Here is a 26,112-nt window from a genome sequence, read left to right as displayed (position 1 = left end):
CCGCCGCCCCGCCGGCCCCTCCGCCGCCGCCGCCGCCGCCATGGTGCCCGGATGGCCGCCCCGCCCCCCGCCCCGCCCCGCCGGGGGCCGGCCCAGCGCCCCCCGCCCCCAGCCCCCGCCCAGCGCCCAGCGCCCCCTGCCCAGCGCCCCCCCGCCCAGCGCCCCCCGCCGGTCCGGCCCCGGGGCTCCTCTGCCCTTGGGAGGCTCCTCTGCCCTGGGGGGGCTCCTCTGCCCTGAGGGGCTCCTCTGCCCTGAGGGGCTCCGGCTCCCGGCTCAGGGCGGGGGGGGCGGCCCGGGGGGCCCCGCGGGGCCCAGCTCCCACCTGCAGGCAGCCGCCCTGGCCCGGGCGGGGGGCGAGGGGGCACACGTAGGGTCGGGGGCCAGCCCTGGCTCGCCCGACAGACCCGCCGAGGTCCCCGACAGACCTCCAACAGAGCCCCCCAGAGATCCCCCGACTGACTGCCCCCCCCTGCTCTCCAACAGAACCCCTGACAGATCCTCCACAGATCCCCAACAGATCCTTGACAAACCCTCCCCCCCCCAAATCTTCAACAGATCTCCAACAGACCCCCTCAACGGACTCCCCACAGATCTCCTTGCAGACCCCTCGACGGATCTCCAACAGACCCGCCACAGATCCCCGACAGACCCCCTGACAGATCCTTGACAGACCCCCCAACAGACTCCCTACAGATCCCCACAGACCACCCACAGATCCTAGACAGATCCCCCAAAGATCCCCTGACAGACTCCCAACAGAGATCCCCCCCAAATCTCCAACAGACCCCCCCCCCCAGATCCCCTGGCAGACCCCCCAGACCCCCCTTCGAGGGCAGCAGCCTGGGTAGGCACATGGCCCTGCCCCAGCCCACCCAGCCCAGCCTTTGCTCCCCTCTCCAGCCATCACCTACGGGCACAGCTCCTGCTCCCCTTCCCCTTCTCCTTCCCCTTCCCCTTCCCCTTCCCCTTCCCCTTGCCCTTGCCCTTCCCCTTTCCCACCCCACACTGCACCCCACGCCGCAGCCCACCGCCGCAGCCCTGCGCTCCTGGGGGACCGCGTTTCCAGCCTTATGCTCCAGCTGCCCACCACAGCACGGGACTGGTGGGCACTGGGGTCACAAGCGCAAGGGGTGACGACTGGAGGAGGGTGGGCAGGCGATGGGGCAGACCCCGCGCAGCTGCCGGGCTGTATTCACACACACAGACACAGGTGTCTATCTATCTATATGAATATATATGTACACGCATAGGATATACACTGACATGTATCCAGACCTTCTCTATGCCATAAACCCACCGCACTGGGCAATCCATGTGCTGCGGGAGAATCCAGTCCCAGGTGCTGCGCTGACCCGCTGGCATGCCTGGAGGTACAAGATACCAACGGAGGGTCCTTAAGGTGTGCCCACACCTCGCACCCCACCCCACGTTACAGAGTCCACGGTGTGGGGACCTGCTCCCACCACCGACCCTCACTTGCAGTGCCGGCCCTACGCGCAGCCTGTCTGGACAGCTGCTGCCGCCAACTCCTTGGCCTTCGGCTCTCCTGAGAAAGGCTTCTTGGCTGCAGTCTGCGGAACAGGGAGAGGTTGGACGTCACATCACGCTCACCTGCAGCGCTTGGCACGGCTCTTGGGCCAGCTGCGTGATGTCCTCCCTTCTCCCTCCCCCCAAGCGCCCAAACCCACTGCCATGGCTCAGGAACACCCAGCCTCTCGGGAGGGTCCGGCAGAGCTCAAAACCCCTGGGTCGCTGACAGATGGAGTGGGGACTGCCCCACATGCCCCCACAGCGCAGGAGCTGGGGTGGCCCGCAGCGCCCAGCTCCTCACCTGGTGGCCACTCAGCCACCGCTGCCGCAGCAGGGCACAGCCACCCCGTGGCACCTGGGAAGCTGCGCCAGCCCCGCTGCCTGTGCCCAGCCTGTCCCAGACACGAGCTCGGCACGTTACACCGGGCTTGCGGCTCCTGCCGAGGCTCCACACTGGGCTCCTCCACCTTTCCGGCTGCAGCAAACGCCGCGGAGGGGCCCCACGCAGGCACTGTGCCCTGAGAACCACCAACGCTCTTGCACCTTTCCAGCCTGCCGAGGCTCCGGGGGTCTCTTGCCACAACCCCCTGCTCTTTGGTTACCGAACGCTGCCTGAGCGGGTCACCCCAGAGCGAGCAAAGTCACACTTCCGTGCCTGCTCACCCTGCCTGGCCTGCAACCGAGCGAGCGGAGGGCATCGCTCCTGCCTTTGGGAGCACCGGCACAGCCCGGAGGCCCCTTGTCCTTGTCCCCTGCCAGGCTCGGGATAATGCCAGGAGTCACCTGCCTTCTGCTTGCAGGATTTGCCTCTTACTAAGAGGCGAACGTTGTGGCTGTGCCGCACATCCCTGTGCCGTGCATCCCTCGTGCCGCACATCCCCTGTGCTGCGCACCCCCCGTGCCGCGCACCCTCTGTGCCTTCCTACAACTGTCGGGGTGGAGGCAGCTCCCAGTGCCTCGCTGAGCTCAGAGCTGCCCAATGCCCGCTGTGAGCTGCCTTTGAACCCTTGGCCATGGGGATATTTGCCCCTGCGGGACTCCAGGTGCCCTCAGGGGGCTGCGCTTACCCACTCCCCTGCTCTCACCTTCAGCTGTCTGGACTCCTGCAGCAGCTTCTCTGCCCGGCTCAGCTGGAGCTGTGTCCTCTCCAGAGTTTCCTGCAGCAGAACCTTCTCTTCTGTCTCCCTGTAGACTTCATCCTCCAGCTTGGACTTCTCCTCCTGGCACCACTGCAGGGATGCTTTATTCAGCCTGTGCAAAACAGATGGGGGGCAGCTCTGTCACCCCCACTGAGCTGCGACCCCCAGGCGGGGCTCTGCCTGGAGGCGATGGCTGTGGAGCACAACCACACGGTGCCCACTTCCCACCTCAGACCCCCATGCCACGGGGTGACACTATGGGCTGTCAGAGCGGCTGACACCTTGCACGTGTCTTAGCCAGCGTTTTCCCTGCTCCTATGCCTTACACCATGGATGAGACGCTGCCTCTTCAAGGCTTCCCTCTCCTCACGCCCGCCCCCAGGCACCCCTCACTGATGGCGGTGGTCCTGATACCAGAGGAATTTTACTGCTCTGCTTAATTGTAAATGTTGCAACTAACATAGCCATGACATCGCCATGCAGCGCTGCGTTGTGTAGTTCAGCTACTAGTAGGTAAGAACCGGTGCAAAACCAAGACATGAGCCCAGAGTGCTGAAACAGGGCCAGGAGAAGTGGAAAATGATGAAGAAAGGATGAAGATGTCACAACCAACCACCAGAGGACCCCTGACCCATTAGACCACATGTAGATACGGTATGTGGTTCATGGAGCTGTAATGAATATGCCAATAGTTTCTCAGAAATGTCATTAACATGTATAGATTGGCGATGTAAAGACAAATGGTGAAATAAAGTCAGGATGCACATTAGGAGGAACTTAGACTCTGTGCATCCGGCACCAAAAATAAGGAATGCCTGCTTTCTAAAACTCCAAACCGAGTATTACAGAGTTTTGCCTCTGATTTTTTGGTCTCCATCCCTTCTGTTGGTGGACCAGCCCGGACTGGGATGCTGGGCGGCTGCCGCCTTGGAGATCACTATCAGACCTCTAGCCTCCTTTGAATATGGCGGCACATTTATACCAGCCCAGAAATAACCTTCTACACCATGGCACCAGCGCACCCATGGGTCCCACCCTGCTCCTATAACCTGGTGCGGGAGCATCGCCTTCGGTCCGGACAGCCCTTCCCATCGGCTCCCACACCTGCCTCCTGCAGCCCCGGCCGGGTCACCCACTGTCGTGTCCCAGGGTCTGGCCACCGCAGGCTCGGGACTCTGTACCATCACCACTCCAATGCTGCTCAGCCGCACAGCACCCCGCAGAGCACCATCGCAGCACCGAGGGGCCATATCTCCATTTCTCCCACCGCTTTGGTTTTCAGCTGTGCCCACCACGCGCCCTGCCTCAGGGGCCGTGCTGCTCCGCTCCCCCATCCCACATGGCTTTGCATCCCAGGACCTGGGGCTAGCGGCCGCCTCGCCTTTCCATACCTGAGCTGTTCCATGTTGGCCTCGTAATCTTTCAGCCTTTCTTCTTTTCTTTGTAGGCAAGTCTTGAGGCTCCTGACCTTGTGATACAGCAGCTCCAGGTCCTGCTGTCTCTGCATGCCTGCTTTTTCCCTCTTATCCTGAGGAAGGTTCTTCAAAGGCTGCATTCCTGAGAGCCTCTTAATCTCCATCAGCTTTCCCAGAGCTCTAATTGCATCAAGGTACTTCGGGCACAAAAGGGAATGCATGATTTACTCTGCCTGCCAATTCCTCCACCACCTAACAGCACACTGCTCAGCCATCTGCTTTCTTTCTGCTCTACGGAGGAGATGACAATGGCAATGTCACCGGGAAGCTGCCACATGCCTTCTCCTTCCGTTTCCACGTGGGCTTCCCCTGGGCAGGCTCCTCAGGGCTCGCCTCGACAGCCGGCTGGCTGCAGCTCCCTGTGCCTTCGGCGTGCACGCACGAGGCGCTCGGGGGGATGATGCACTGCGCCGCAGCATGACCAGCCCCTGTCACACCTGGCGGCCAATTCCCAGTCACATGACTCTTTGGGGTGGGATTTTGTCCTTTCCCAAGATGATCCCTTTGCCCTGCTGGACATTTCCACACCCTTTTCTGAGGGAAGAGACCCACTCACGCAACCCAGCCGCTATGCTGGGTGGAGGTGGCCACCTCCTCTGGCAGCTGTCTGCCTTGTGCCTCCTCTAGTGGGTGCATCAGTCAGCAAAGGTCTCTGTCCTCACCAAAAGCCTGCCCAAAGGAATATCCCTGAAGACATTGGGCAGAGAGGGGAGAAGGACACATTGTTGTGCACCCTGGGGTGCTGAGATGTCCCCCCCGCAGATGCCCAGCACACCCCGGGCCCTGTGACACGCTGTTCCTCGGGACCCCGATGCTGAACGTGGGGTACCCTTTCCACGTGTCTCTTGCCGACATACCATCTTCTCACCGAAGTCCATCTCCTCAGCTGCCTCCAGGCTGGCAGGCCCCTGTGAGCCCCCATCAGGAAGCTGGCCAGGAACCTGTGCAGGGGAGGAAAGACCAAGGTGGCCTGGACCATCTGCCTTTGGGTTCCACTGCCTCCTCCTCCCCGCACAGCAAAAGCACCCCGGCACTGCCGTGGTCCAAAGCCTCCCAGCCACACAGCCTGTGGTATCCCCGAGCAGCGCTACACCAGTGCTGCTGGGCCAGACAGGAGCTGCCCCGGCTCTGCGAGTGCTGCCTTCCGTTAGGCTGCACCTCCCACCCTGCCAGATTTTATACCTCCCTCTCCCCCCTGGGCTGCTGCTATAGCATCCCTGCGAGCCTGCCCCTCCCTAACCCAGGGAATACTTTCCCAACGCAGCTGCCAGCCCCACGACCCACAAAGTGCCTTCTTACCTTGCTCACTTTGGCTCCTGGTGCTTCTGCCGGCTTCTTCTTGAGACCCATCTTGCAAAATACTTGCTCTGGCAAATCTTTTTCCAGGACCACCACTGGCAATGAACTATTCTCCGTGGCAGCTGTGGGCAAACACAGAGTCACTGCATCGTTCTGCTCTCGGTATGACAACCACAGCTTCATACCTTCACGTTGTAGCCACCCCAAGGCTGGCCACGCTGCCCTTGCACAGAGCGCACGGAGAGACGTGCAGGCTGTGGAGCAAAGCCCACCCCAGCCGCCCCTGCACACCTCGCTAGCTGTTTGGGCATCGCTCTCGCTACAGAACTAAGTGGGACACCACCCTGTTCGTCAGATGGCAGCACCGCAAACTGCTACTCTACTTGTTGCTTCTCACCAAAAAAAGTGCTGCTTTTCCATGCTGCTCTGGGTGCACAGATGCACACGGTGGCAAGGGCCTGGCAGAGAAGCAGGCAGGGTGAGCAGATAGTGTGCAGCACTTGCAAGCTTCTGAGAGCACCGCAGCAAGGCTCCGTCCCTTTGGGGCATAGCTGCCCTGTCTTGCTTTGAGGTGAGCAGCACCCCAGCGCAGGTGCCTGCTTGCACCCCGCTCTGGCTGCTCGGCAGTTGCTGCTGCAAACCCCTTTGCCAGCTGCCTCTGCTGGCTCCTGCAAATGCCATCTCCTCCCCTGTACCAGCTTACTGGCACATGATGCCTGCAAAGGATGCTGAGCGCCTTTTTAAAGCCCACAGCCATGCTGCGGGTGCTTCAGAGGTGATTTCCCATCACCTGTGTGTGTTAAAACGCACACACACGTGCATGGGAGAGCTGACTTCGCAAAGGCAAAGCCTGAGCCACTTGCAAGCAAAGAGCTCGAGCCCCCAGCACAGCCCGTCGCTTTATGTGCTCTGCTGGCACCAATCCCAGCTTCTGCCGAAGCCAGCAGATGCACCTTCCCTTTACAGGGACAGCCACACTTACCTGATGACTGCATCTTCTCCAGCATCTTCACTCTTGCCCGCAGCTCGGACAAACCTTCTTGTTGGCGCTGGATTATTTCCTCATGCCTGAGGCCTCGGCACTTTGTGCCGAGCTTGACCAGCTCCAGCTGCAGCTCCTGCAAGAAGTAGCCCAGCCTGGGTCCGGTTCCACGCCAGCTCAGCTGACCCCTGGTTCTGAGGCAGCCTTACTGGCAGATGCTGCCCACTGGGCACTGGCCAAGAGCAAAGCCCACGGAGCATCTTGCCGTGGGCTCGTTGGGCAGAGGAGCAGCATCCGAGAGCCCTTTCTCACTCTGCTGCAGGACATAAGCCCCACAAAAGTCAGGAGAGGGACCATGCGTGGCTCCCAACAGTCACATCAACATTTTCCACAACTGTGGAGTGTTTCCCATCTTCAACGCACCAAGACTGTGCTACACACCGTGGCCAGAGCTCAGACTATCTCATGCATTGTTCTCTTTTAATCTATACCCGTGCCCACAGATGCACGTGTTGCCCTGGTCCAGCCGCATCCAGCTGGCTGCGTTGTGCCCAACAGCCAGACACACAGACAGCTAGCGGGGGCTGCAAACAGCGCGCTCAGGTCCGGCTGCCAGTCCCTGCGGCACTGCTCGGGCCAGGCTGCCCCTCCGGCCTCCCACACTTGCCACCCCATCGCCACGTGTGGCACAGGACGGGCGAGACCCCCCGCTCGTCATCTGGCTGTGAGTCACCGCCTGGCCGCCCGCCTCCGTCCAGCCTGCCTCGCTGGCACGCTGTCTGCCACTGTGGCGGTACAGGCTGTACGAATCCTACAGTCCCTCCATCTGCTGCTGCAACCGCCTTTGCGTTCTTCCCGTTTCTAGCACCGGGAAATCAAGCAGGGATTTGGTGCAGGCGGACAAGGAGCGTCCTTTCCTGTCCCTTGCAACGCACTGCCCCTGCACCCTCAGCCCTCCGCCTGCTGCTGCATCCTCAGCAAGTTCGGGACAAGGAGGGAGTGCTTGCAGATCTTCCCACCCGCTGCTATCCCCTCTAATTAGCAATTATCGCAGCCACGAGCACGCACAATGCTTCACGGTTCCAAGGCGCTGTGCAAACATCAACTCGTTAGCTGGCAGCAGCGCTGGTGCGGGAGAAACACCGTGTGGGCACGTGGTACCCTCGGCACACCCAGAGCTTGGCAGACTCTGTGCCAGCTTACCTGCTTGGAGGCTTTGGCTGCCTGTGCTGGTCTCCTGAAAGCATCCTTTGCCTTTTCCACCCTTTCTTCCAAGGAAGCCTCCAGTGCCTGGCAGTGGGCTTTGGCTTGCCTGTGCCGAGAGACAAGACCGTTGTGGGCCACTGTGATGGGAGAAGGTTGCCCAAACAACTTGGGAAGAGCAGCATCCCACACACCCACTGCCCACCACCACTGCCTGGGTGGGAACGACCCCTTCGGTACAAGCAACTCCTCAGCAATCTGCCTGCTGGCACGAGTGCCACTAAACACCAATTTTTGGTTCATGTGATGCTTCTGTAGAGATCACACTGCTGAGCTCCAGTGTGATGCTCTCACATGGCTCTTTCCACCCAGAATCTTTCGCAACACCTGGGGTCCTGGCAGTGTATACCTTAACTCCTCAGCTGCCACTTGTAGGTCTTGATCCTTCTTCTCCATGAGTCTGGACATCTGGCATAGCTTCTCTTGGAGCAGGGACAATTCCCGCTCTTGGTGTTTCAGGTGGGCCTGGCTGCGCTCCTGTTCCACCTTCAGCTCCTCGCACAGCTCCCCTGGGCACACAGCAGCTTCCTTGGTTTCTGTCTCCTCACCCAGCCCCAGGGGATCTGCAGTTCTCCCTTTTCCCAGTGTGCCCTTGCCATGCCCAGGGCTTGTCCCTGCGGAGCCTGGCCCTGCCCTTGGCAGTGCCCCTGGGATCCCCAGCCGGGCCAGCAGACCCCACTTTGCTAAAGGGCTGAGCAAGGCGCACACCAGAGTCATTGCTGCCTCCGGCAATTTGCCTTCAGGTTGCAGAACAGGCTCACCAGCGCTTCCCTACTCGCTGCCTTTTCCCCTCCTTACCTTCCTCATTGGCTCCATCCCTGCGTTCACATCTCACCATACAGGCAGCGAGCACAAGCCGTGCCCACGCCATCACTGCCAGGCTCCGGCTCCTTCCCGCCCGCTCTCCAAAGCCACCCCAGAGCACGGGCATGCCCACCCAGGGACCCCACTCTGCTGACTCAGGAGGTCCTCCAAGGAGCTCACCAGTAGGATTTGGAGAAAGAGGGACCCTGTTTCATCCACCCGCTCTGCACCCACGGACCCTCGCTCCCTGTCACGCTGCTATTGTTTAGCCGAGGGGCTGGGAAGAAGTCGCCTCCCTGAAGGGAACAAGGGAACAGACCGCTGGCTTTGCCCTGAGCAGAATGATACCATCGCTTTGGGATGGTGACGTCTGTTTCCCGTTACCACCTGCCCACATCACTGCTCGGACAAGGGGTGGATGGGAAGATGGAAATGCCGCAGCACGCTTCACTCACCTTTTACGTCCACTATCCTGGCTTGGGCCACCGCAAGGTCTCTTCTTAGTGTGCTGATGGCAGCATCCCGGGCCAGGACCGCATCCTGCGCTGCTGCCAGCTCCTTCCTGAGGTTCCCAAGAAAGAGGCTTGCAAATCCCACGGTTCATTCAAACAACTCAGTTCACAGACCCTGCGCGTGCCCCCCTAATCCGCACCCCATGATTAATCCATGCACTTAATGTTTTCAGCTGCCTTGCGTTCCCCTGGGCTCCTGCCTGGGGCACCTGCACTTGCCCGCTCACTCCCACCCGGAGCCATCCGGAGCGGGCAGCAGATGGCTCACCCGCTGGTCAGCATCACTTGGACACTACCTGCACTTAAGACCCCTTCAGTCTAGCCAAAGGACTCTTCATCGGCGCAGACAGCCCCTTGGTCTCCCTCCAGCCCCCCCCCGAGGGATAACGGCTCTTCCCCAAGCCCCCAGACCCAGCCCCCCATCGGCAAGCGCTGCTCACCTCAGATTTTCATGTGCCTCAGTGGTGAGACAGGCCTCCAGCTGAGCTCCCAGTGTCGACTCGTGGGCAGTGCTCTGAAATCCTACAGACACAGAACAGAGGCCGGTTACTTCTCGGTGATGCAGAGATGTTGGCCTGCCGCTTTGAAGCCTGCAGGACACCTTTTTTTTTTTGTTTTGGAAACCCGTGTCTCTCAGGGTGCTGCTCCAACAGCGCTTGGACACTTCCTTCCACCCTTCCCGGCCAGGGAGGGCTTCTGCCAGGGGGCAGCCCCCCGAAGCACCCCAGTCCCGTTGGTTGGGAGGGCAAGGAGCCCGTCTCCAGCAGGGAAGCCCCATCCACAGCTGTGGCACGCCACCAGTTCCCAAAGCCACAGACCGACGCACTGCGAGGCCCTGTGAAACGCTTTCTTCAGGGACCCACGGAGCTTGTCCTGCGTGCGGGCAAACCTTCGTCTTGCACAACGCTTCCCATAGCAGCAACAGCCCTGCTCCCTCTCCACACCAATCCCACCTTCACCGAGAAGGTTCCCAGCACCCACTCATCCCACGCAGCCCTTAGTTACCTTCCAGTTTCTCCACGAGTGCTGCTTTTTCCTCCTCCAGCACCTTCTGCTGCTGCTTGGCCTCCAGCAACCTGTCCTCTAAAGCCACAATGGTCAGAGTATGCTGCTTGCTTTGCTCTTTATATTCTGCTGCTTCTTCCCGCAGTTTCTGCTGCTGTAACTCATTCTCCTTCCGAACACTCCGGAGCTGCTTATCCTGTGTGAGTACCTGCTGCCGCAAGGCCGCCTAGGAAACAAGGTGCACGCTCTCACTTTTCCTTTGGGATCGCGATCCGCATCCTCTCACCCGGCGGGCAGTCGGGAGGACAGAGGGAAGGGCAGGATTTCAGGGCTGTGGGGCCCAGGGAACCCCTCCCCACCGAACCCCTGCCCCATACTACGTCCTCCGCCTGCACGCGTGGGTGGTGGCAGCTACCTCTCGCTTGGTGCTTTCCTCCAGCTTGAGCTCAGCTGCTCTCAGTTTGCCGTTGGTGACCTCCAGCTCCTCGGACCGCCTTGCTACCTCCTGCACGAGGACATTGGCAGCAATTAAGTTACCGAGCTTGGTGGAATCCACCGTTCTCTCTGTGGAGATGCACCTCTGCCTACTGGGGAGGTGGGGGTGCACCCCACAGCCCACCGATGGCCCCTGGCCAAGCGGACCAGCACGCGACAGAGCGCTTTCACAGTTCTTTATCCTGAGCCTGAGCAGCTCTGCTTTACCATGCGAGCCACTGACCTCGGTCAGGCTTCCCAGGTGGGTCTCCAGGTCCTGGATCTTCTTCTGTCCTTCCTCCACGGCTTGTTCATACTGGGCCTTCTCCTTGGCAACAGTGCTCTCCAGCATCTGAGAATTGAGAGCCCACAGTTTCAGCACAAAGTTGTAGCATTCGGCAAAAGACCTCGACTCCGCTGAGGAAAGCAGCCAGGAGGGTTTCGGCTGGGACAGCTCATTTTCTGCTCAGTAGCTGGCGCAGTGCTGTGGTTTGGGTTTGGTGGAGAACAGTGTTGACAGCACATGGATGTTTTTAGTAGTTGCTGGGTAGTGCTAAAGTCCAGAACTCTTCAGTCCCTCAGACCCTGCCAGCGAGAGGGCTGGAGGGGCACCAGGACTTGGGAAGGGACACAGCCAGGCCAGCTGACCCAAACCACCCAGAGGGATATGCCACACTGCTGGACGTCACGCTGAGTACATAAACTGGGGGGGTTGGCTGGGGTCCGCCGATCACTGCCTGGGGGCTGTCTGGGCATCGCTCAGCACGGGGTGACCAACTGCATTGCGCATCACTTGGGGTTTTCCCCCTTCCCTTTGGATATCATTCCTCTCCCCTTCTCCCCCCTTTTAATTACAATTGTTGTTGTTATTAAAATATGAAGTTGTTCTTCTCAACCCTCAGGTTTTACCTTTTCCCCAATTCTCCTCCCCGTCCCGCTGAGGTGGGGACAGGAGCGAGCAGTGTGGTACTTGGCTGCCGGCTGGGGTTAACCCCGCCAGAGGGTCCCCGCTCTGGAGCAGGGGCACGTTACGAGAGAAAAGCTTGGCAGGACACAAGGCAACTCCAGGGAGTACAGCAGAAAGACCAACAAGGAGCCGCTTAGCTGCTCCTCACCTGCCTCCTTAGGCAACCCAGCGCTGGGCAACAGCTGTTCCCCACACGACAGGCACAGAAGCACGCGAGAAACTGCCTTGCAAGACCCCACGATATGCTGTCCCCATCATGACACGCAGCAAACCGCCTTGACTAACACCATGCCCTCACCAGCACCATCGGCTCCATGACCTGGCCTTCCCCGGGACTGAGGGTGCCCCCCCGGCTCCACGGGGGGGTAGATCACCTTTCCCAGCCAAAGCAGCCCTGAAAGGAGCTCAGCCTGGGGAAGGGAGGGAGCAAAGGGCTTGCAAAGAAGCCTGCTGCTGCCTACAGACCATGCAATGCCTTACAAAGCTCACAACTCTGGATGATGTTCCTTGCTTTGCGCTTTCTCCCAGGCACCGGTGCATCCTGCTGGCACCCATGGGTGCTCCCCAGCTCCACCCTGCGTACTCCGGGGAGTTCCCATCATCTGCATCGATAGCGAAGAGCGTCCACAGCCAGCCCCTTGGGGCTGCACCCAGGCAGTTCGGAGCTAGAGGCTTCTGCCTCTCACCAGACACCTCTTTTTCCCACACCACAGGCATTTTCCTAACAAGCAACCACGCCTCCATACCTCCTTGCTCTCCTTGTCCTTTTCCAATATAATTTGCTGGATTTTTAGCTGTAGGTCTTGCTCATATTTTGCTTCCAGCTTCTTCATCTGCTCCTGCAGCTCAGTAGCCTGCGACTCCTGCTGCTGCTCTAATTGCACCTAATGGTGGATACCGAGGCGTTCAGGGGAGCATCTTCACAACAGCGGGGCAAGATGTAAACCTCCTGCATCCATTCGCTCCCAAACAACTCCCAACAGAGAGAACTACCCTCCACCCTGGCTGCACGAGGGACACAGGCAGTGACACGCTGATGGTGGGCTCTGTCTTCTCCATTGCCTTGCATTTACTGCAGACCCCGGGACCTCTGCTACTGTACCTTCCCAATTCGCGCCCCACACCAGCTTGCTTTGGGCTACCGTCGTGCTTACCGACAGAAAGATCCCAAACCACCTCGCTTTACATACAGATGAATTTCTGTACCTGTAGCATCTGATTCTTCTGTGCAGCTGCCTGGCTGTTCTCCAGCAACATCTCAAGAGTAGCCAGCAGCCCTGCAAAAGCCGAGGGAGGCTTGCTGCACGGGGTGCTCAAGCAGCATGTCCACCACCTGCTTGCCCCCTTGCACGACTCCCTTGGGCTATTGCTGACCTTCATCTCAGGCCCTCACCCTCCTCACCCAATGCTGGGAGTCCACGTTCCTCCAGAGGCAGCAGGGAGGAGAAGGGACTGCCACCGACTTCCCACACAGCCACCCCCTGCGCTCGCTGGGTGCCCAGCACACACACACCTGGCCGGGCTTTCCCTCCCGCTACCGGGGACAGAGGCATCCGTGGGCAAGTTCTGCCTTAAACCCGGAGACCCTCGCTAGCCTCTGGCTACAGGATTGAGGCTCCGAGGTTCCCTTGGAAAGGCTCTGAGGGGCCAGCCGAGTGTCACCCCTCTGCGCTTACTAGAGCCGTGGCACATTCCCACCCCTGGGACATTGCGGCTGTTGCTCAGATGTCGCTGGAAGGGAGCTCGGCTGCGCACACAACCCGGGTGCCTCTTCCCATGGGAGACTTGCCCTTCTCACACACCGCCACCCATGAGGCCACAGCACCCCTGTCTCCTCTAAGCCCGACGCTTCTGCAAGAACTGAGGATGGCTTGCTGCTGCCCAGTGCTCCCAGTGCTCCCATTACCACCCTGCTAACCATGGCAGCCTCACAGACACCCCCCTGTACCCCTATGGGCGGCACGGCTACACAGGGCAGCCGGTGCCACGGTGGCAGGGGATAAAAGCCCGGTGCTGCCCCAGTGCGTTTCTTTGTTGCCCACCTCGCCTGACATCCCCCAGCGATGGCTCACGCTGGCCTTTCGCCTCTATGGCTGGCTGGCTAGGACATGCCACCCAGAGCTGCTGTGTTCCCAAGGACACCCAGCAGGACACAGACCTTTGCCAGAGGAGTGCAGGTCCATCTCCACACCAGCCAGGAGCTGCTCCATACCCTCCAGCCAGGACAGGGGCACACGTGCCAGTTCCACCACCATTGCCCCGACAGCTGAGATGACGGGATGCAGGCACATTGCCTCCAGCCTCTTCAGCTCCTCTCGCAGGTTGTGGCTGCTGCAGGAGCTCTTCAGGCAAGTCTGGGCAAAAACACAAGTGATGAAACAAGTTAGCTGCCACAGTCCGTGGGCTTCTGGGGGTTGGCAGCTAACACAGCATCTCTGCACGTCTCCTGGGTACCACTGCAGGAACACTTGGGTACCACACTTTGCTTCAAGGGTCACCATCTTCAGTGGGACCAGCTCCCTGCAGGCCCGGGGGAGGCTCCTTTCTGTGACACCTCCTCTTTCTTTCCCACCAATGCTTTTAGGGGCTACACACACCTCTCACTGCTCAGGAGAGCTGCACGCTGGTTGGTGCTGAGGCACTGGGATATCTGCTCTCTGACCTAGCCTCAGGCCAAAAACCTGCCCTGTGCTGCTCATCTCCCGACTGCCAGCTTGTCATCGGTATTTAAAGGACTGACCTGGAGCTCCTGCAGGGATTTCTGGAACAGCTCAAGATTGGCAGACACCTCCTTTTCCTCAGAGAGCCTGGAGCTTAATTCCTCCTGCAGGTACTTCTCTCTCTCGTGGCTTTGCTGGCTCTTGCTGGAGATCTGCCTGACCTTCTCTAGCACCTGGCAAAAGCAGGCCAAGGAAGAGGAGCCTGAGGCGCTGTGCTAATACCTGTCTGCAGCTGCAGGACGGCGGATTGTCTCTGTGGGCAGTGATGAAGGCTTGCCACAAACTGGGAGCCCCGCCAGACTCCTGGGCTCCTCCCTGTTGCAGCCCCCTGACCCCATCCAGGCTTTGGGGGACCAAAGGGTTGTGTCTCCTCCACATGAACAGCTGGGACAGCTGTGGCACAATTTACCATCTGGAGAGGCTCGGACGCTACCAGCACCACCGTGGAGGGAGCAGGCACCATGGCCAATTCGAGCCACGCTGGGCTTTGGAGGCACCGAGCATCTCTGTGCACTGGGATCCAAACTCACCTGCTGCTCTGTCACGTCATTCCCTGCTGCTACCGGAGAGCAGGCTCGCATCACTTGGGTTTTGAAGGACTCCAGCTACAGCAGAGAGTGACACCAGAACACAAAAATCACCAGTAACTGACAGCAGCTCTGCCACCTGCTCCTCCCACCCCGCACACACCAGCACAAAGGGCGTCCCGGCGCCTGCCACCCCTGCCACCGAGGCCCTGTGCGGGCTCTTGCCCTCCCCTCTGGACACTGCTCAGCTCACGCACCGTTTTCACCGCGTGCCTCGGCCAGGGTTCCCCGACACCCCTCCTTTCATGCCCCTGGTGGCTCGCAGCCCCCGGGGAAGCCAGGCGCTGCGATTCACCCATCCCTTACATTGCCTATGAGCCGTGCGGTGTGACCACCTGGACCCCGGCAGGGGAGACTGTCGGGTCCCTGCCACCAGGGACGATGTGACCCCCGAGCATCCCCTGCTGCCTTTCCGCTGCTGCGGGAGGATTAGGATGACAGGGCCGGTATACATGGCAAAGGACAGCCCGCCTGAGCCAGGTGGTGGATCCATCCTCTAGCAGGATCCTGCGCTCTAGCAGGAATTGCCCCATGGCTGGTTCCTATTTCCTCCTGAAAGGCAGTCGGTGCAGGCTGGACTGCCACACAGTGACCGGGGGCTGGAGCCCCCCTGCTGCGGAGCCAGGCTGAGGGGGCTGGGGCTGCTCAGCCTGGGGGAGAGACGGCGCCGGGGGGACCTTGGGGCACCTCCCGGTACATAAAGGGGCTACGAGAAAGCAGGAGGGGGCTTTGTACGAGGGCACGTGGTGACAGGGCAAGGCCGGAACGGCTTTAAGCTGAAAGAGGGGAGACTGAGGTTGGATCTGGGGAAGAAACTGCTCCCGGTGAGGGCGGCGAGGCGCCGGCACAGGCTGCCCAGAGCAGCTGCGGGTGCCCCAGCCCTGGCAGTGCCCAAGGCCAGGCTGGACGGGGCTGGGAGCAGCCAGGGCTGGGGGGAGGGGTCCCTGCCCACGGCAGGGGCTGCAGCTGGGTGCTCTGTGCGGTCCCTTCCCACCCAAACCGCTCTGTGGTTCTACGAACTAGCACAACGTTCTCCAGCAAAAAGCCGTGCCTGCCCAGAGCAGCATTACCCAGGCACAGAGGAGCGTTCGCACAGGTCCGGAGCAGCCTAACTGGGATTACAGAGAGTACAGCGCCTTTCTGTATCCCATTAAACTCACCACATCTTCTACAACGCCTACACAAATCCTCTGGATAAGCCTATTATACCGCACCCAATGACAAGTTAAGCCCCATGCCAGGGTTCGGTGCTCATTTCTGCATTTCCCTCCCTGCACTCATACATGATGTCCTTCCCCACGGGGAGACCCCTACATGTGCTGCCTACAGCCCCGGCGGCAGGCTGCTCCCCCCCGCTTGCCCCCTACCTGCTCCTTGGCCTGCCCCATGGTGGCTCTCAGCAGGTGCTCCCTGCGCCTCATCTCCTGCAGCTGCAGGGCTCGCTTGGCACATGCTGCTTCCAGCTCTTCCTCCGCCTGCAACAACAAGAGCATCTGCATATCAAAGCAATACCCGAAAATCACACCACTCTTCCCATCACAAGCCTCCCAGCAGAGCTCTGCAATACCAGGAGGCACGCAGCAATCCTTTGGCTGCAGCGCGTGGGTTTGCAGCATCGCCCCCCACCTTGCTGTCACTTTTTGCCCGGGCTTGCTCCCCGGGACAGCATCCATCCTCAGCTTTCCACCACGCTGCCTGCACAGGCCAGCCCGCTACTGGCGGGACCTTCTTCCCTTGGGGTCCATGGCAGAGCTCAGCGCCTTCTGGCCCCCTGCCTGTATCTACAAGCCCGTGTTCCTGGGGCCTGCTGGCCCTCGTCACGCACCTCTGCCACCCCTGCCAGGCAGCCAAGGTACCTGCTGCATGCTCGCCAGGGTGTGCCTGCCCTCCGCTGCATACCCCATAGCCAGACGGTTACCTTGATTTTCTCAGCCAGCTTGCTGCGGATGCTCTCCTGCTCAGCACAATGCTTCTGGATGTCCTGCTGCAGCCTGTCCATGTCACGTTCCAGCTCCCAGATGCGCTGCAAAAGTCCCGGGATGGTGGAGGGTCGCACCCAAGAAGCCAGGCATTGCCTCTCAGGATGACTTCACCCCATAAGTGATACATTTTCCCCAGCCGTCCCGTTTCATCTACCCTGCCTTTGTCTTCTAACCTAGTTTTACTGTGGTTATATGGGCTTTCAAGTGGCATTTTACTCTCATTTCTGACAGTGTCCTCCTGCATTCTAATGCAGTGTTACAATTTCTATGGGCATCTATGCTCCTCCGGCTCCTTATGCACATTAGGTGCCGTCTATTACAGGAGCCGGATTCCAAACAAGTCCCTTAAAATGCCCAGTTAATGATTCTCTCGATGATGCATTCCTGTGTCGCTGCTCTCCCGTGCACTCCATCACCCCAAATGACTTGAGACTCACGTGTCGGCACGTAGTTATTTCTTGCTCTTCAACTTCATGCTTCATTTCCTCTTTAATTCTAGAGCACTAGAATGAACAGCAAGCAGGGAAAACAAATCATTAAGGCAGGCAGATTCTGTCACTTCTGCAGCAAATGTCAAGCTGTACTTCAGTGCTATGGCCCAGCTGAGTGCTCATATGCCCAAGGGGTGGCAGAGTGCCCATGATGGGGCCATCAAGGCACTGAGAGCACTGGAGTATCTGTGCCTGGAATTGACTGGATTAAAACATTGCTTTAATTGGCTGAGAGAAGGAAAAACATCTGCAGGGGGTACCTGACAGAGAGAAAGCCCTCTGGCCTGAGGAACAGTGTAACGGTGGAGAGGGCAAAGGATGCTGGAAAACAAACGCTACTTTCAAACATCCACCGTCAGCAGAACTTGACGTTAACCATCATTTCCAGGTTAATCACCCCTGTGCCAGGCTGTGTGTGGCAGCTCGACATTTCGGGATATTGGTGTTCCAGAGACTGACCCCGTTCTGCCCGCCCCAAGCACCTTTCCCACAAGCTGCGTGCACCAGCTCTGGGTCTTCCTGCACCCATGGAGCAGGGGAAACAGCAGAGGGATGCTCTGGGACATGCGCTCTGCCTCAACGTGAGCAGTGTGGGCCACCAAGGGCCAGTGGGTACTTGGGTAGCCTCTCTGCACTACAAGGATGTTTCCCCGGCATGCCTGGTCCCCCCTGCTCCCCTGCACGGCGGATCGAGTGCTCCCACGCAGCCCCTTTCCCCCGTTCAAGAGCTGGCCCTCAGCAAAGCGGGCCACATCATTTGTCTCCAGAGAGCAACTCGGGGAGGATGCTCAGCAGGGTACAGGCTGGCAGGTGCCATGACCGCTGCCTGCACCCGACCTCTGCATCTTTTCCATTCCTTCAAATCCACAGTCAGTCCCTGAAATCACTCCTGGAAGTGTACCTGCCTATCCAGCCAGCCCAGACACAACGCCCGCTCTGCGCTTACGATGCAGGCGATGCAGCAACGCCAGCTGAGGAGGGAGCTGCAAATACAGCGAAACAACCTGCCACACAAGCCGCTTTCTTTAAGGGAAAAACCAGGCTGGGCTGCCGGGAGCCACATAAAGACAGAGATTCCAGGGCTCCTCAGGAGGACCTCAGCATGAGGGCTTTGCTAGCAGACATCCAGGGTACATGAATGTGGAACAAGGAGGGGGATGGGCAAGGTGACACAGCTCTGTTGGGCGTTGCATGAGCACTAGATGTGACCGCAGCCCCCTCACTGCTACATCCCTGTGCTACAGCTCCACAAATTCTTTTTGCACGCAGCTAGGACCTGTGGGTTCCAACTGCCCTGATAAAGAGCTGCCCAAACAGAGCTGCTACAATCCTCAGCAGGGAAAAGCATGACGCTTCTCAGCCTGCTTTCCCACGTTCACGCGTACGCAAGGCTAAATTACTGAGCTATTGACCTGGGCAGAAATAACTGCTATCTGATTGTCCTTTTCTCTGCTTTCCTTCTTCATTTTTCCAACCTCTTGCTCAAGCTGCTGGATCCTCTGCTCCTTCCCAGCAATCTCCCTTTGCAGGCTGCTCACTAGACCTGTGAAAACCAGCTGGGGTGAGAGGCTGCCCAAGTGCATCCCTGCCAAGCCCTCCGGCTGCCCAGCAGCCCTCCTCCCCCGACAGCCGGCGGCCTCGCAAAGCCAAGTCAGCTTTTGGCATGCCGTGCTGGATGCTGCTCTGTGACAGTGTCACTAACAAGCTCCTCGAGGCCTTGCAGGAGGATGAGCAGCTCCTACGGATCTGTTCTTGCTGCCTTACTTGGATCCACAGCTCTGATGTCTCCTCCCTGCCTGGCACCGATATCGCTCCCTTAACTCAGGCAACACGTACAAGCGGAACGCTTTTGCTGCTCTGAACGCAGTACAAAAGCCAGTATTTCGTGCCCATGGGGCATTCCCTGTGCCTGCCAAATGCCACGAGCATTGGAAATGGCTCGTGGTCTGAGGCGGCTTCTGCAGCAGCTTGGGCAGGCAGGTCTCTGCCACGGCACCCGTCACACAGCCCCGCTTTTGAGCGGCTCCGAGCCTGCGCTGCCGTCAACGTTTGAACTTTTTTCCCCCCTACCAAAGCTCTCGGTCCCATCGTTCGCCACCTTCCCTCCCCTCACTGTCCTGTCCTGTCTGACACCGCCTGCAACCCCCGCAGAACTGCAGGACACAGACACAGAGGATGGACAATTTCCAGGAGCCACTACAAGTGGCTTGTTGCCTGGACTGTTTGGCCAGTGCTCGCTCGCTGTCAAGAGCCGGTCCCAAACTGCATCGTGCTCCTGCGCAGAGCTCCAGGGATACAGTACCTGTGGCCAGAGCCTGCTCCTTCTTCAACTTCTCACTCTCATTTAGCAGCCTTCCAATCTCCTGGTCTCTTTCATAGAGGGAATGGCTGAAAATCTGGCTGGAGCCTTTCTGCAGGTCGATGATCTGTAAAACACAGATGCCCCCCGTGTTACTTGCCGCATCACTTATTGCCTCTATTACAGCTCCCCTGGAAGAGGGAAGTCTAGCACTCCCAGGATATGGCCTGATGGGGCTACCCTTGAGCATCTCCAGCTCACTCAGCACCTTGCCTCGAATGGCATTGCCTCTAATTTGCTTTGGTTGTTCATGCTCAAATCCTGACATAAGAGGCATGGAGAAGTACCATCTCCATGCTGGCGATCTGTGGCTGGGCTGGGGTGACACTGCTAACACTTTAACAGCCAGAAACACCTGTAGATTCATCGCCTTCTCCAGACATATGTATTTATTACCAAATACACAGATCCAGAGTCGCTAACAACTCCTGTTGGCATTTCTTCTGCAAAGATGTTTTTTACAGTCCCCCCTGGAAATGGGGATGGGGGAACAGCCTGTGCCATCCGCTGCAGCTAACATTGCTGTGCAGGAGGCACGAGCACGCTCCCCACCGCTCAAGCAACTGGTTTCGCAAAGCAGTTACTGGAGGGCACAGAAGAGCACATGGACTGGTGGGCAAGGCTTTTGTCAGAGAAAGAAAAAGTGCCAGGAAGAAAAGAAAGGCATCGCACATCATCTCATCTTGGCAGCCTAACAGCAGCCACGCTGACAGCACCCCAAAATTATCTCGCCTCTTCTCCCCGCAGGAACCTGCTGCTCAAAAACTCCTTTTCATGACAGTCAGGACCAGCAGAGAGCATTTCACCGCCTCCTTCAGGCCCGGCAGGAGAGCAGGATGCGGCCAGGACAGGCTGGTGGAGATGCCCAGCTGCTGACCTGTGCACCACGAATCAGGCCGGCAGTGGGGACCGGCCCCTTTCCCACCTGGAGACACCCAGGAGGACCCTGTCACTGGCTTGCCAGGATGTTTCCAAGGCCTCAGAAGGTGTGGGTGACACACACACTGCTGCTGACATCCCCCTGGAGAAGGCCACTGTAAGCCCTCCCTCCTTTACCCAGCCACCTATTTCCAGCTGGTCTCCATGGGGCTGTGTGGCCTTTGGGATGGGTATCACACCCCTGCAGCTGCATCCCTGCAGGCTGCTCCCGCGGCCAGGGGGGAAGCTTGGTGTCCGAGGTGACCTTGCATGCCTTTCCCCCACCCAAAGCTGGTGCAGCTTCTGTGTCCCTCCCCGCTGCAGCTTTACAGAGCCCACCACGTACAGGGGACATGTATTCACTGGCTTCTTTAAGGTCAACTTGCAGAGGAAGCAAGCAAATGTGCAAAGCAACTGGAATAAAAAGCAAAAATCCCACTGCCCTCATTTCCCTTGGTTTCTGACACGCAAGCTGCTCCTCCCAAAACCCGGGTGTTTGCCCACCAGCTGTATCGGCACGGTACTGTCCCTGCTCAGTACTGACCCTGGCACTCAGTACCTGCTCCCTCAAGGCTTTGATCTCCTCTGTTTTGGCTCTCAGCTGTTGGTCCAAGGCTTTGACCTCATGTGTTCTGGCTCCCAGCTCTCGGTTGATGGCTCCCAGCTTCTGGGTCAGCTCTGCCTCGTTCCTCATTGCTGCCTGAGTCAGGGTCTTTGCCATCACTGTGATCTCATCCTGCAGATTGATAACCACCTCCTTTTCCTGCTTTGCTTCTGTTCCCAACCCTGAGAGGCCATCCATCTCCTTGTCCAGTTGCAGAAGCTTTTCACCCTGTGGGCAGATTATGGCAGTTGTCTGCCAGCCTGCTGCTACGGAGATGCCGGGACACCGGCTCTGGTGGTACCAGCTCATGGGCATGGACTGCATGCCACCTGCTCGCCTTGGCTGCCCACATCCCACTGCACCACATCCTCCAGCCACCCAGCAGTCCCCTTCAGTGGCATCCCCTGCACCCTGCTGGAACACACGGTCAGACACACAACCATTTGGCAGGGTTTATTGCCTGCTCTGCCAAGGGCCAGGCCAGGGATGGCATCCCTCACACCTTCCCCACCATCACCTTCTGCGAGACGCAATCCGCATCACCAGGCACCAGGGAAGAGGCTCCCTGTGAGTGTCTCACATTCCTGTCTGGGCTGCTCCTAAAGTCTGGAAGAAAAGAAACACAACAGCCACAAACATCAGCAGAAGAACTGCTTGCAGGCAGCGGTAACGCTTCTTGCAGCATCCCCCTCACTTGCCTCAAACCTACGGGAAGGCAGAGGCTACTTCGCAGTCTGTGAGCTCAAGTCACCACCAGCAGACAAACCAACTCTGTGGCACCCAAAAGACCCTTACCAGTGCAAACAGTCCTCACAACAGAGAGGAATAATACACCTCCGGGAACCAAAGAAGCCTCGAAGGCTGCAGAGGCGCAGCACAGAAAGGCTCCTCTGTTTGGCGTTGCCAGCCCCACGGAAAGAAGCTATGCTTCCAGGGCTCGCCGTGTGCAAACGGCTATGCTCACTGCCACTGGGGCTGTGGATTCTTTTGGCCCTATTTCCCAAAATTCAGATGAATACGTGCTACCTTGGAGTGTGTGCTTCCTTCCCGTTACCATCGTTGCAGTTTCCAGTTCTGCATCTTTCTGCGATGCTGCTGGGACTGCAGGGTGCTGCCTCTGCTCTGCAGCACCAGCCATGCTTTGGCTCTTCCTTGCTGACTTTGCATTGCTTACACCACCCCGAGCACCCAACCCTAAGCCAGGCAAACCATTGCACTGCGTGTCAGGCCACAGCAAGCTACCTTCACAGCAGAAGTCTCCTCCAGCTGCACTGTTCCCCAAAAGCCTGCCTCTGCTCCACTGCTGTTGCATACTTTATTTTCCGACATGTATCAGCTATGGACCTAGTCTACAATTCCTGCACTCGAGACAAATCCAATGAGGCAGGCAGTACCTGCACTTTGAAGGAGGAACAAGCACCCCTTCAAACACAAGAGGAATAGGCGTGGGGGTCACCAGTGCAGATACAAGTCAGCCATCACCCTTCCCGAGCACACAAGGAAAAAGGAAGAGGAAACGTGCCTCTCAGCAGTGACAGCAATGGCATTCCCCTCTGCATGTCACAGCTCTTTTTGTTCCTGACCCAGAGGCCACCAAGGACCACACATGGTGTCCACACATTGGCTCCACTGGAGAAAGACTCATACCCAGTTGCTGGTGACACTTGTCACACCCCAGCTCATATCAAACCCACCTCTGCTCAGACCCACGCTGCTCAGCGTTAAGAGGCTGCAGCCCACCGGGCTGGGCACCGGGGCATACCTGAACTCGACGTGAAGCTCCTGCTGGAAGAGTCCAGCAAGGTGGTGGTGGTGGTCACGTTGAGAGCCCAGGATCTGCTGGGTTGCTCCTGCTGTGGCGGACGGGGCACATGGGCAGATCTCCTGGTAGACCAACTGCCCAGCAAGCTCAGAGGATGCTGCTGCTCCAGCAAGGGTAGGTGGGCAGGAGGTGGTGACAGGGAGGGTTTAGGCTGCAAAACAAGCTGGAACGGCCTGCTCCACGTCGTGTGATGATTCATGGCGGGACAGGACACCTACGGTGGACAAAGACCACGTTACAGCAAGCCTTTTGGGAGGTGCTCAGCCCCAACGTGCACACACTACATTGTACAAAACCCCGGCCCAGATCTGAGTGGAAGCAGCATTTCAGTCCTTTCCTGTTTCCATCCCCAAGTATCACGCTCCCAGCAGGAAGCCCAAACGCTTTGCTGAAATGGAAAGAAACAACTGGGGTTTGCCCAGTCTTTGGAGCTCTTTCCCCTCTCCAGGTTTAGCTACCCTAATTCTGTGTGCCATTTGCAGCATCCAGAATCCCTCGTTTCACGTCTCTCCCAGCTCACATGCCAGTAGTTCAGTCCTATCCCATCATTTTGCCCATTCACCAGGCTGACCCAAAGCCTCCCAGTGCCCTCTTGGCTTGCCATCCCAGTTATCAGACCTTGCACTGGGCCTGTCACACTGGTAATTGCGACAGCAGCTGTTATTCCCCTTACGAGATGAGCTTTCCGGCACAGCAGAGATGAACCACTATTAAGGTCTCATATGCCGGCTTACGCGTAGCCCTCAATTACAAGGGCTGAACCAAACACCCGCCAGCATGCCCTTGGACCTGGCCTGCACGAGACCCCCAGTACCCGGTTGTCACCCCAGCATCTGTCTGTGATGGAGCCAAAGAGCCCAGCACACGCCTCCCGCTGCTCCAGCACCTCGTCTTCTCCCAGAGCATGTCTAAGCCCCATCACTCTGGCTGACGATGCTATCTGGGGCACCTGCCCACGGCTGGATTCCACCATAGCATGGGTGCTGTCCCTTCCTGGGCGCTTGTCCCGCACTCCGAGGTGCTGCAGGGACGTGACTCCTCGCCAGGTGTTGCTCCCTGTTAGAACATGTGCCCCTAATGCCACCGAAAATGAGAGACCTACCTGTACGAGATGCTTTGCAGGGTGCAGCGCAGAGGGGGTTTACTCTGCAGTCAGCAGGGTCAGGCTTCAGAGCAATTCCACCAAAGGAGGGTGGCAGAGCCCAGGGCGATGATGAGGCACCCACAGGGCTTCTGCTAGACCACGGTGCAACCCGGCTGTCCGTGGACATCCAACACGTGCATGTTCAGAAAGCCCGGTGCTCGCGGCTCCAGCAGGTATTAGCTTCACCTAACCAGCACCAGCACCCCGGCTGCTCCGGCATCACCGTGCAGCTTGGCGGCTTCCGATTTCACTTAGCCAAGGCTTTCTGGAGAACTCTGCCCTCAGCAGGTCACCCTGAGCCACCGCGATCCTTGCCGAGACCTCCCAGACCAGCACGTGGGTGCGCAGCCTGGCAGACTCGCGTTCTGTTTGGGGGATGCTGCTAGGTGTTGCTAGGCGACCGGGCTCCGTGACCGCCGCTGCCAGGATACACATACACACACGGGGGCTGGAGCTCAGTATCTGCTTTTTTAGCTTCCTCAAGAGCCAGAATAACCAAACTACCACTGGAACTTTGCAATCCTTATCTGGTTTGTAACCCAAAGGCTCAATGACCTCTGCAGATATCCCAAAAGGGTTCTTCTCCCGGAGACAGGAGACTGCCGCTGTGTTCGGCTGCATTCTCCACCAGTTGACAGTTGCTCTGGATTTCTGCCGCGCTGCAAAGCCAACTGCCACATGCCACCCGTGCCACACAGCACGTTTTGGTGGCTCCAGCCACCCGTGACACACAGCTCATTTTGGTGGCTCCCACCCGTGCTGAGCAAAGCACCCTCCGGGCTGGAGCTCTTGGTTTGCTCTAGGTTTGATCCAAGCCTTAGTTTCTCTGTCCCTAAGTAGCGCTGGAGCAATTAATCAATAAATAACACACGAACAGAGGAAAGGGACGTCTGCCAGACCATGTCCAAGGGTTTTTTTGTTTTTTGGTTTGTTTTTTTTTTCTTTGCCCAGGTCCAAGTTGCTGCTGGGAAACCTGCCCCCTGCTTTTCCTTTCCCTACTGAACTGGCCGAGTTTCTTCAGCAGAGGGAGCTCCGGCTTTTCATTCCCCCCAGCCCGGCCTTTCCCCGGGATCGCCCAGTAGAGACAGGGAGCCAGCCCCAGCTCCCCCCCCGGCAGCCCCACGCAGCCCCCCCGGCAGCAGCAGCCCCTTACCTGGGCATCCCCCTCCACCACCAGCTGGAAGGATGCTGCCTGCCCCGTGCCGAAGCGCAGGCTGTCCCCCGCCGTCACCCTGACGGCCGCGTTTTGGACCTGGCACCCATTGACGAAGGTGCCGTGGGGGGAGTTGAGGTCCTGAAGGACAAAGCTTTGGTCCCAGGCGATGAAGGCGAGGGCTGCGTGGTGATGCGCTACACCTGGGGACTGGCAGCAGGCAATCAGCGGGCAAGCAGGGAACCTGCCGGAGGGCAGCTCGGGTTTGGTTACTCCTCGGTCAGGCCCCCCTCTCCTTGGGGTAAGCAAGCCAGGAGCCCCCGCGGACCCCAGTGCATCCCTGACATCCGCAGCACCGTGGCGTGTGTGGGGGCTGCCGCCTCGCCCTTACCCGCAGGACGATGTCGGACGCCGGGTGCCTGCCTATGGTCGTGGTGCGCGGCCTCAGCTCGAAGCAGCCCTCTGAGCTCCTCAGGAAGGCTCGCATCGCCTGGCCCTGTCCCTTGCACGGCTGGCGCTGACAAAACCAACCCAAAAACCTCCGAAGAGCTACTCCAGCCCTGCAGCAACCCCGCATCCCACATGCAAGCGAGCCGAGAGCTGCGCGGCTGGTAGCCGCAGCCTGGCAGTAGCCTTGGAAACCCCAGTCACGCCTGCTGCCACCCTCCTGGGTGCCTTTTCTTCTTTGTTTTGTATTTGCGTTGGGTTTTTTGTTGTTGTTGGGGTTTTTTTCCCCTTCTCCTTTTTCCAAGCAACTGGCCCAGCAGCACAACATAGCTCTGCGCCGGCTGCTGCTCTCCCTGCCAGCTGGGGACACGGGCAGGAACGTTTCCCCACATATCAAAAATCTCACAGTGGGTCTGTGGCAGCTGCCGAACACAT

At 58.8% G+C, this 26,112-nt stretch overlaps 1 protein-coding gene across 1 annotated transcript; it reads right to left on the bottom strand.

The window, feature by feature from the left end:
• Positions 1–1,257: 1,257 nt before the first annotated feature.
• Positions 1,258–25,778, bottom strand: FHAD1 (forkhead associated phosphopeptide binding domain 1). The gene is made up of 28 exons (XM_040585676.1): positions 25,622–25,778; positions 25,231–25,440; positions 22,874–23,147; positions 21,629–21,717; positions 21,067–21,339; positions 19,533–19,656; positions 18,643–18,773; positions 17,177–17,242; positions 16,676–16,780; positions 16,125–16,232; positions 14,701–14,775; positions 14,191–14,343; positions 13,609–13,804; positions 12,657–12,727; positions 12,197–12,334; positions 10,728–10,835; positions 10,425–10,514; positions 10,010–10,235; positions 9,445–9,526; positions 8,948–9,054; positions 8,038–8,197; positions 7,629–7,737; positions 6,426–6,561; positions 5,444–5,565; positions 5,002–5,085; positions 4,061–4,281; positions 2,616–2,781; positions 1,258–1,571 (listed from the first exon to the last, which is right to left on the bottom strand). The coding sequence occupies exons 1-28, from the start codon at positions 25,715–25,717 to the stop codon at positions 1,491–1,493; spliced, it is 3,801 nt and encodes a 1,266-aa protein (XP_040441610.1). The 5' UTR covers positions 25,718–25,778; the 3' UTR covers positions 1,258–1,490.
• Between the last annotated feature and the right edge of the window lie 334 nt (positions 25,779–26,112).

Source organism: Falco naumanni, chromosome 3 (genome assembly GCF_017639655.2).
Source record: "Falco naumanni isolate bFalNau1 chromosome 3, bFalNau1.pat, whole genome shotgun sequence".
NCBI lineage: Eukaryota > Metazoa > Chordata > Aves > Falconiformes > Falconidae > Falco > Falco naumanni.
The sequence above is the reverse complement of the archived record's forward strand: the minus strand, read 5'-3'. Positions and strand labels throughout refer to the sequence as shown.

Bases quoted from the DNA above. Each gene is read 5' to 3' on its own strand.
- FHAD1 (XM_040585676.1), bottom strand. From the start codon at position 25,717: ATGCGAGCCTTCCTGAGGAGCTCAGAGGGCTGCTTCGAGCTGAGGCCG. The intron at 19,657-21,066 runs GTACTGAGTGCC...TGTGTTTTACAG, and splicing joins TCAAAGCCTTGAGGGAGCAG to ATCATCGACCTGCAGAAAGG. The intron at 8,198-8,947 runs GTGAGTGAAGCG...CTGTGTGCCCAG, and splicing joins CAGGATAGTGGACGTAAAAG to GGGAGCTGTGCGAGGAGCTG.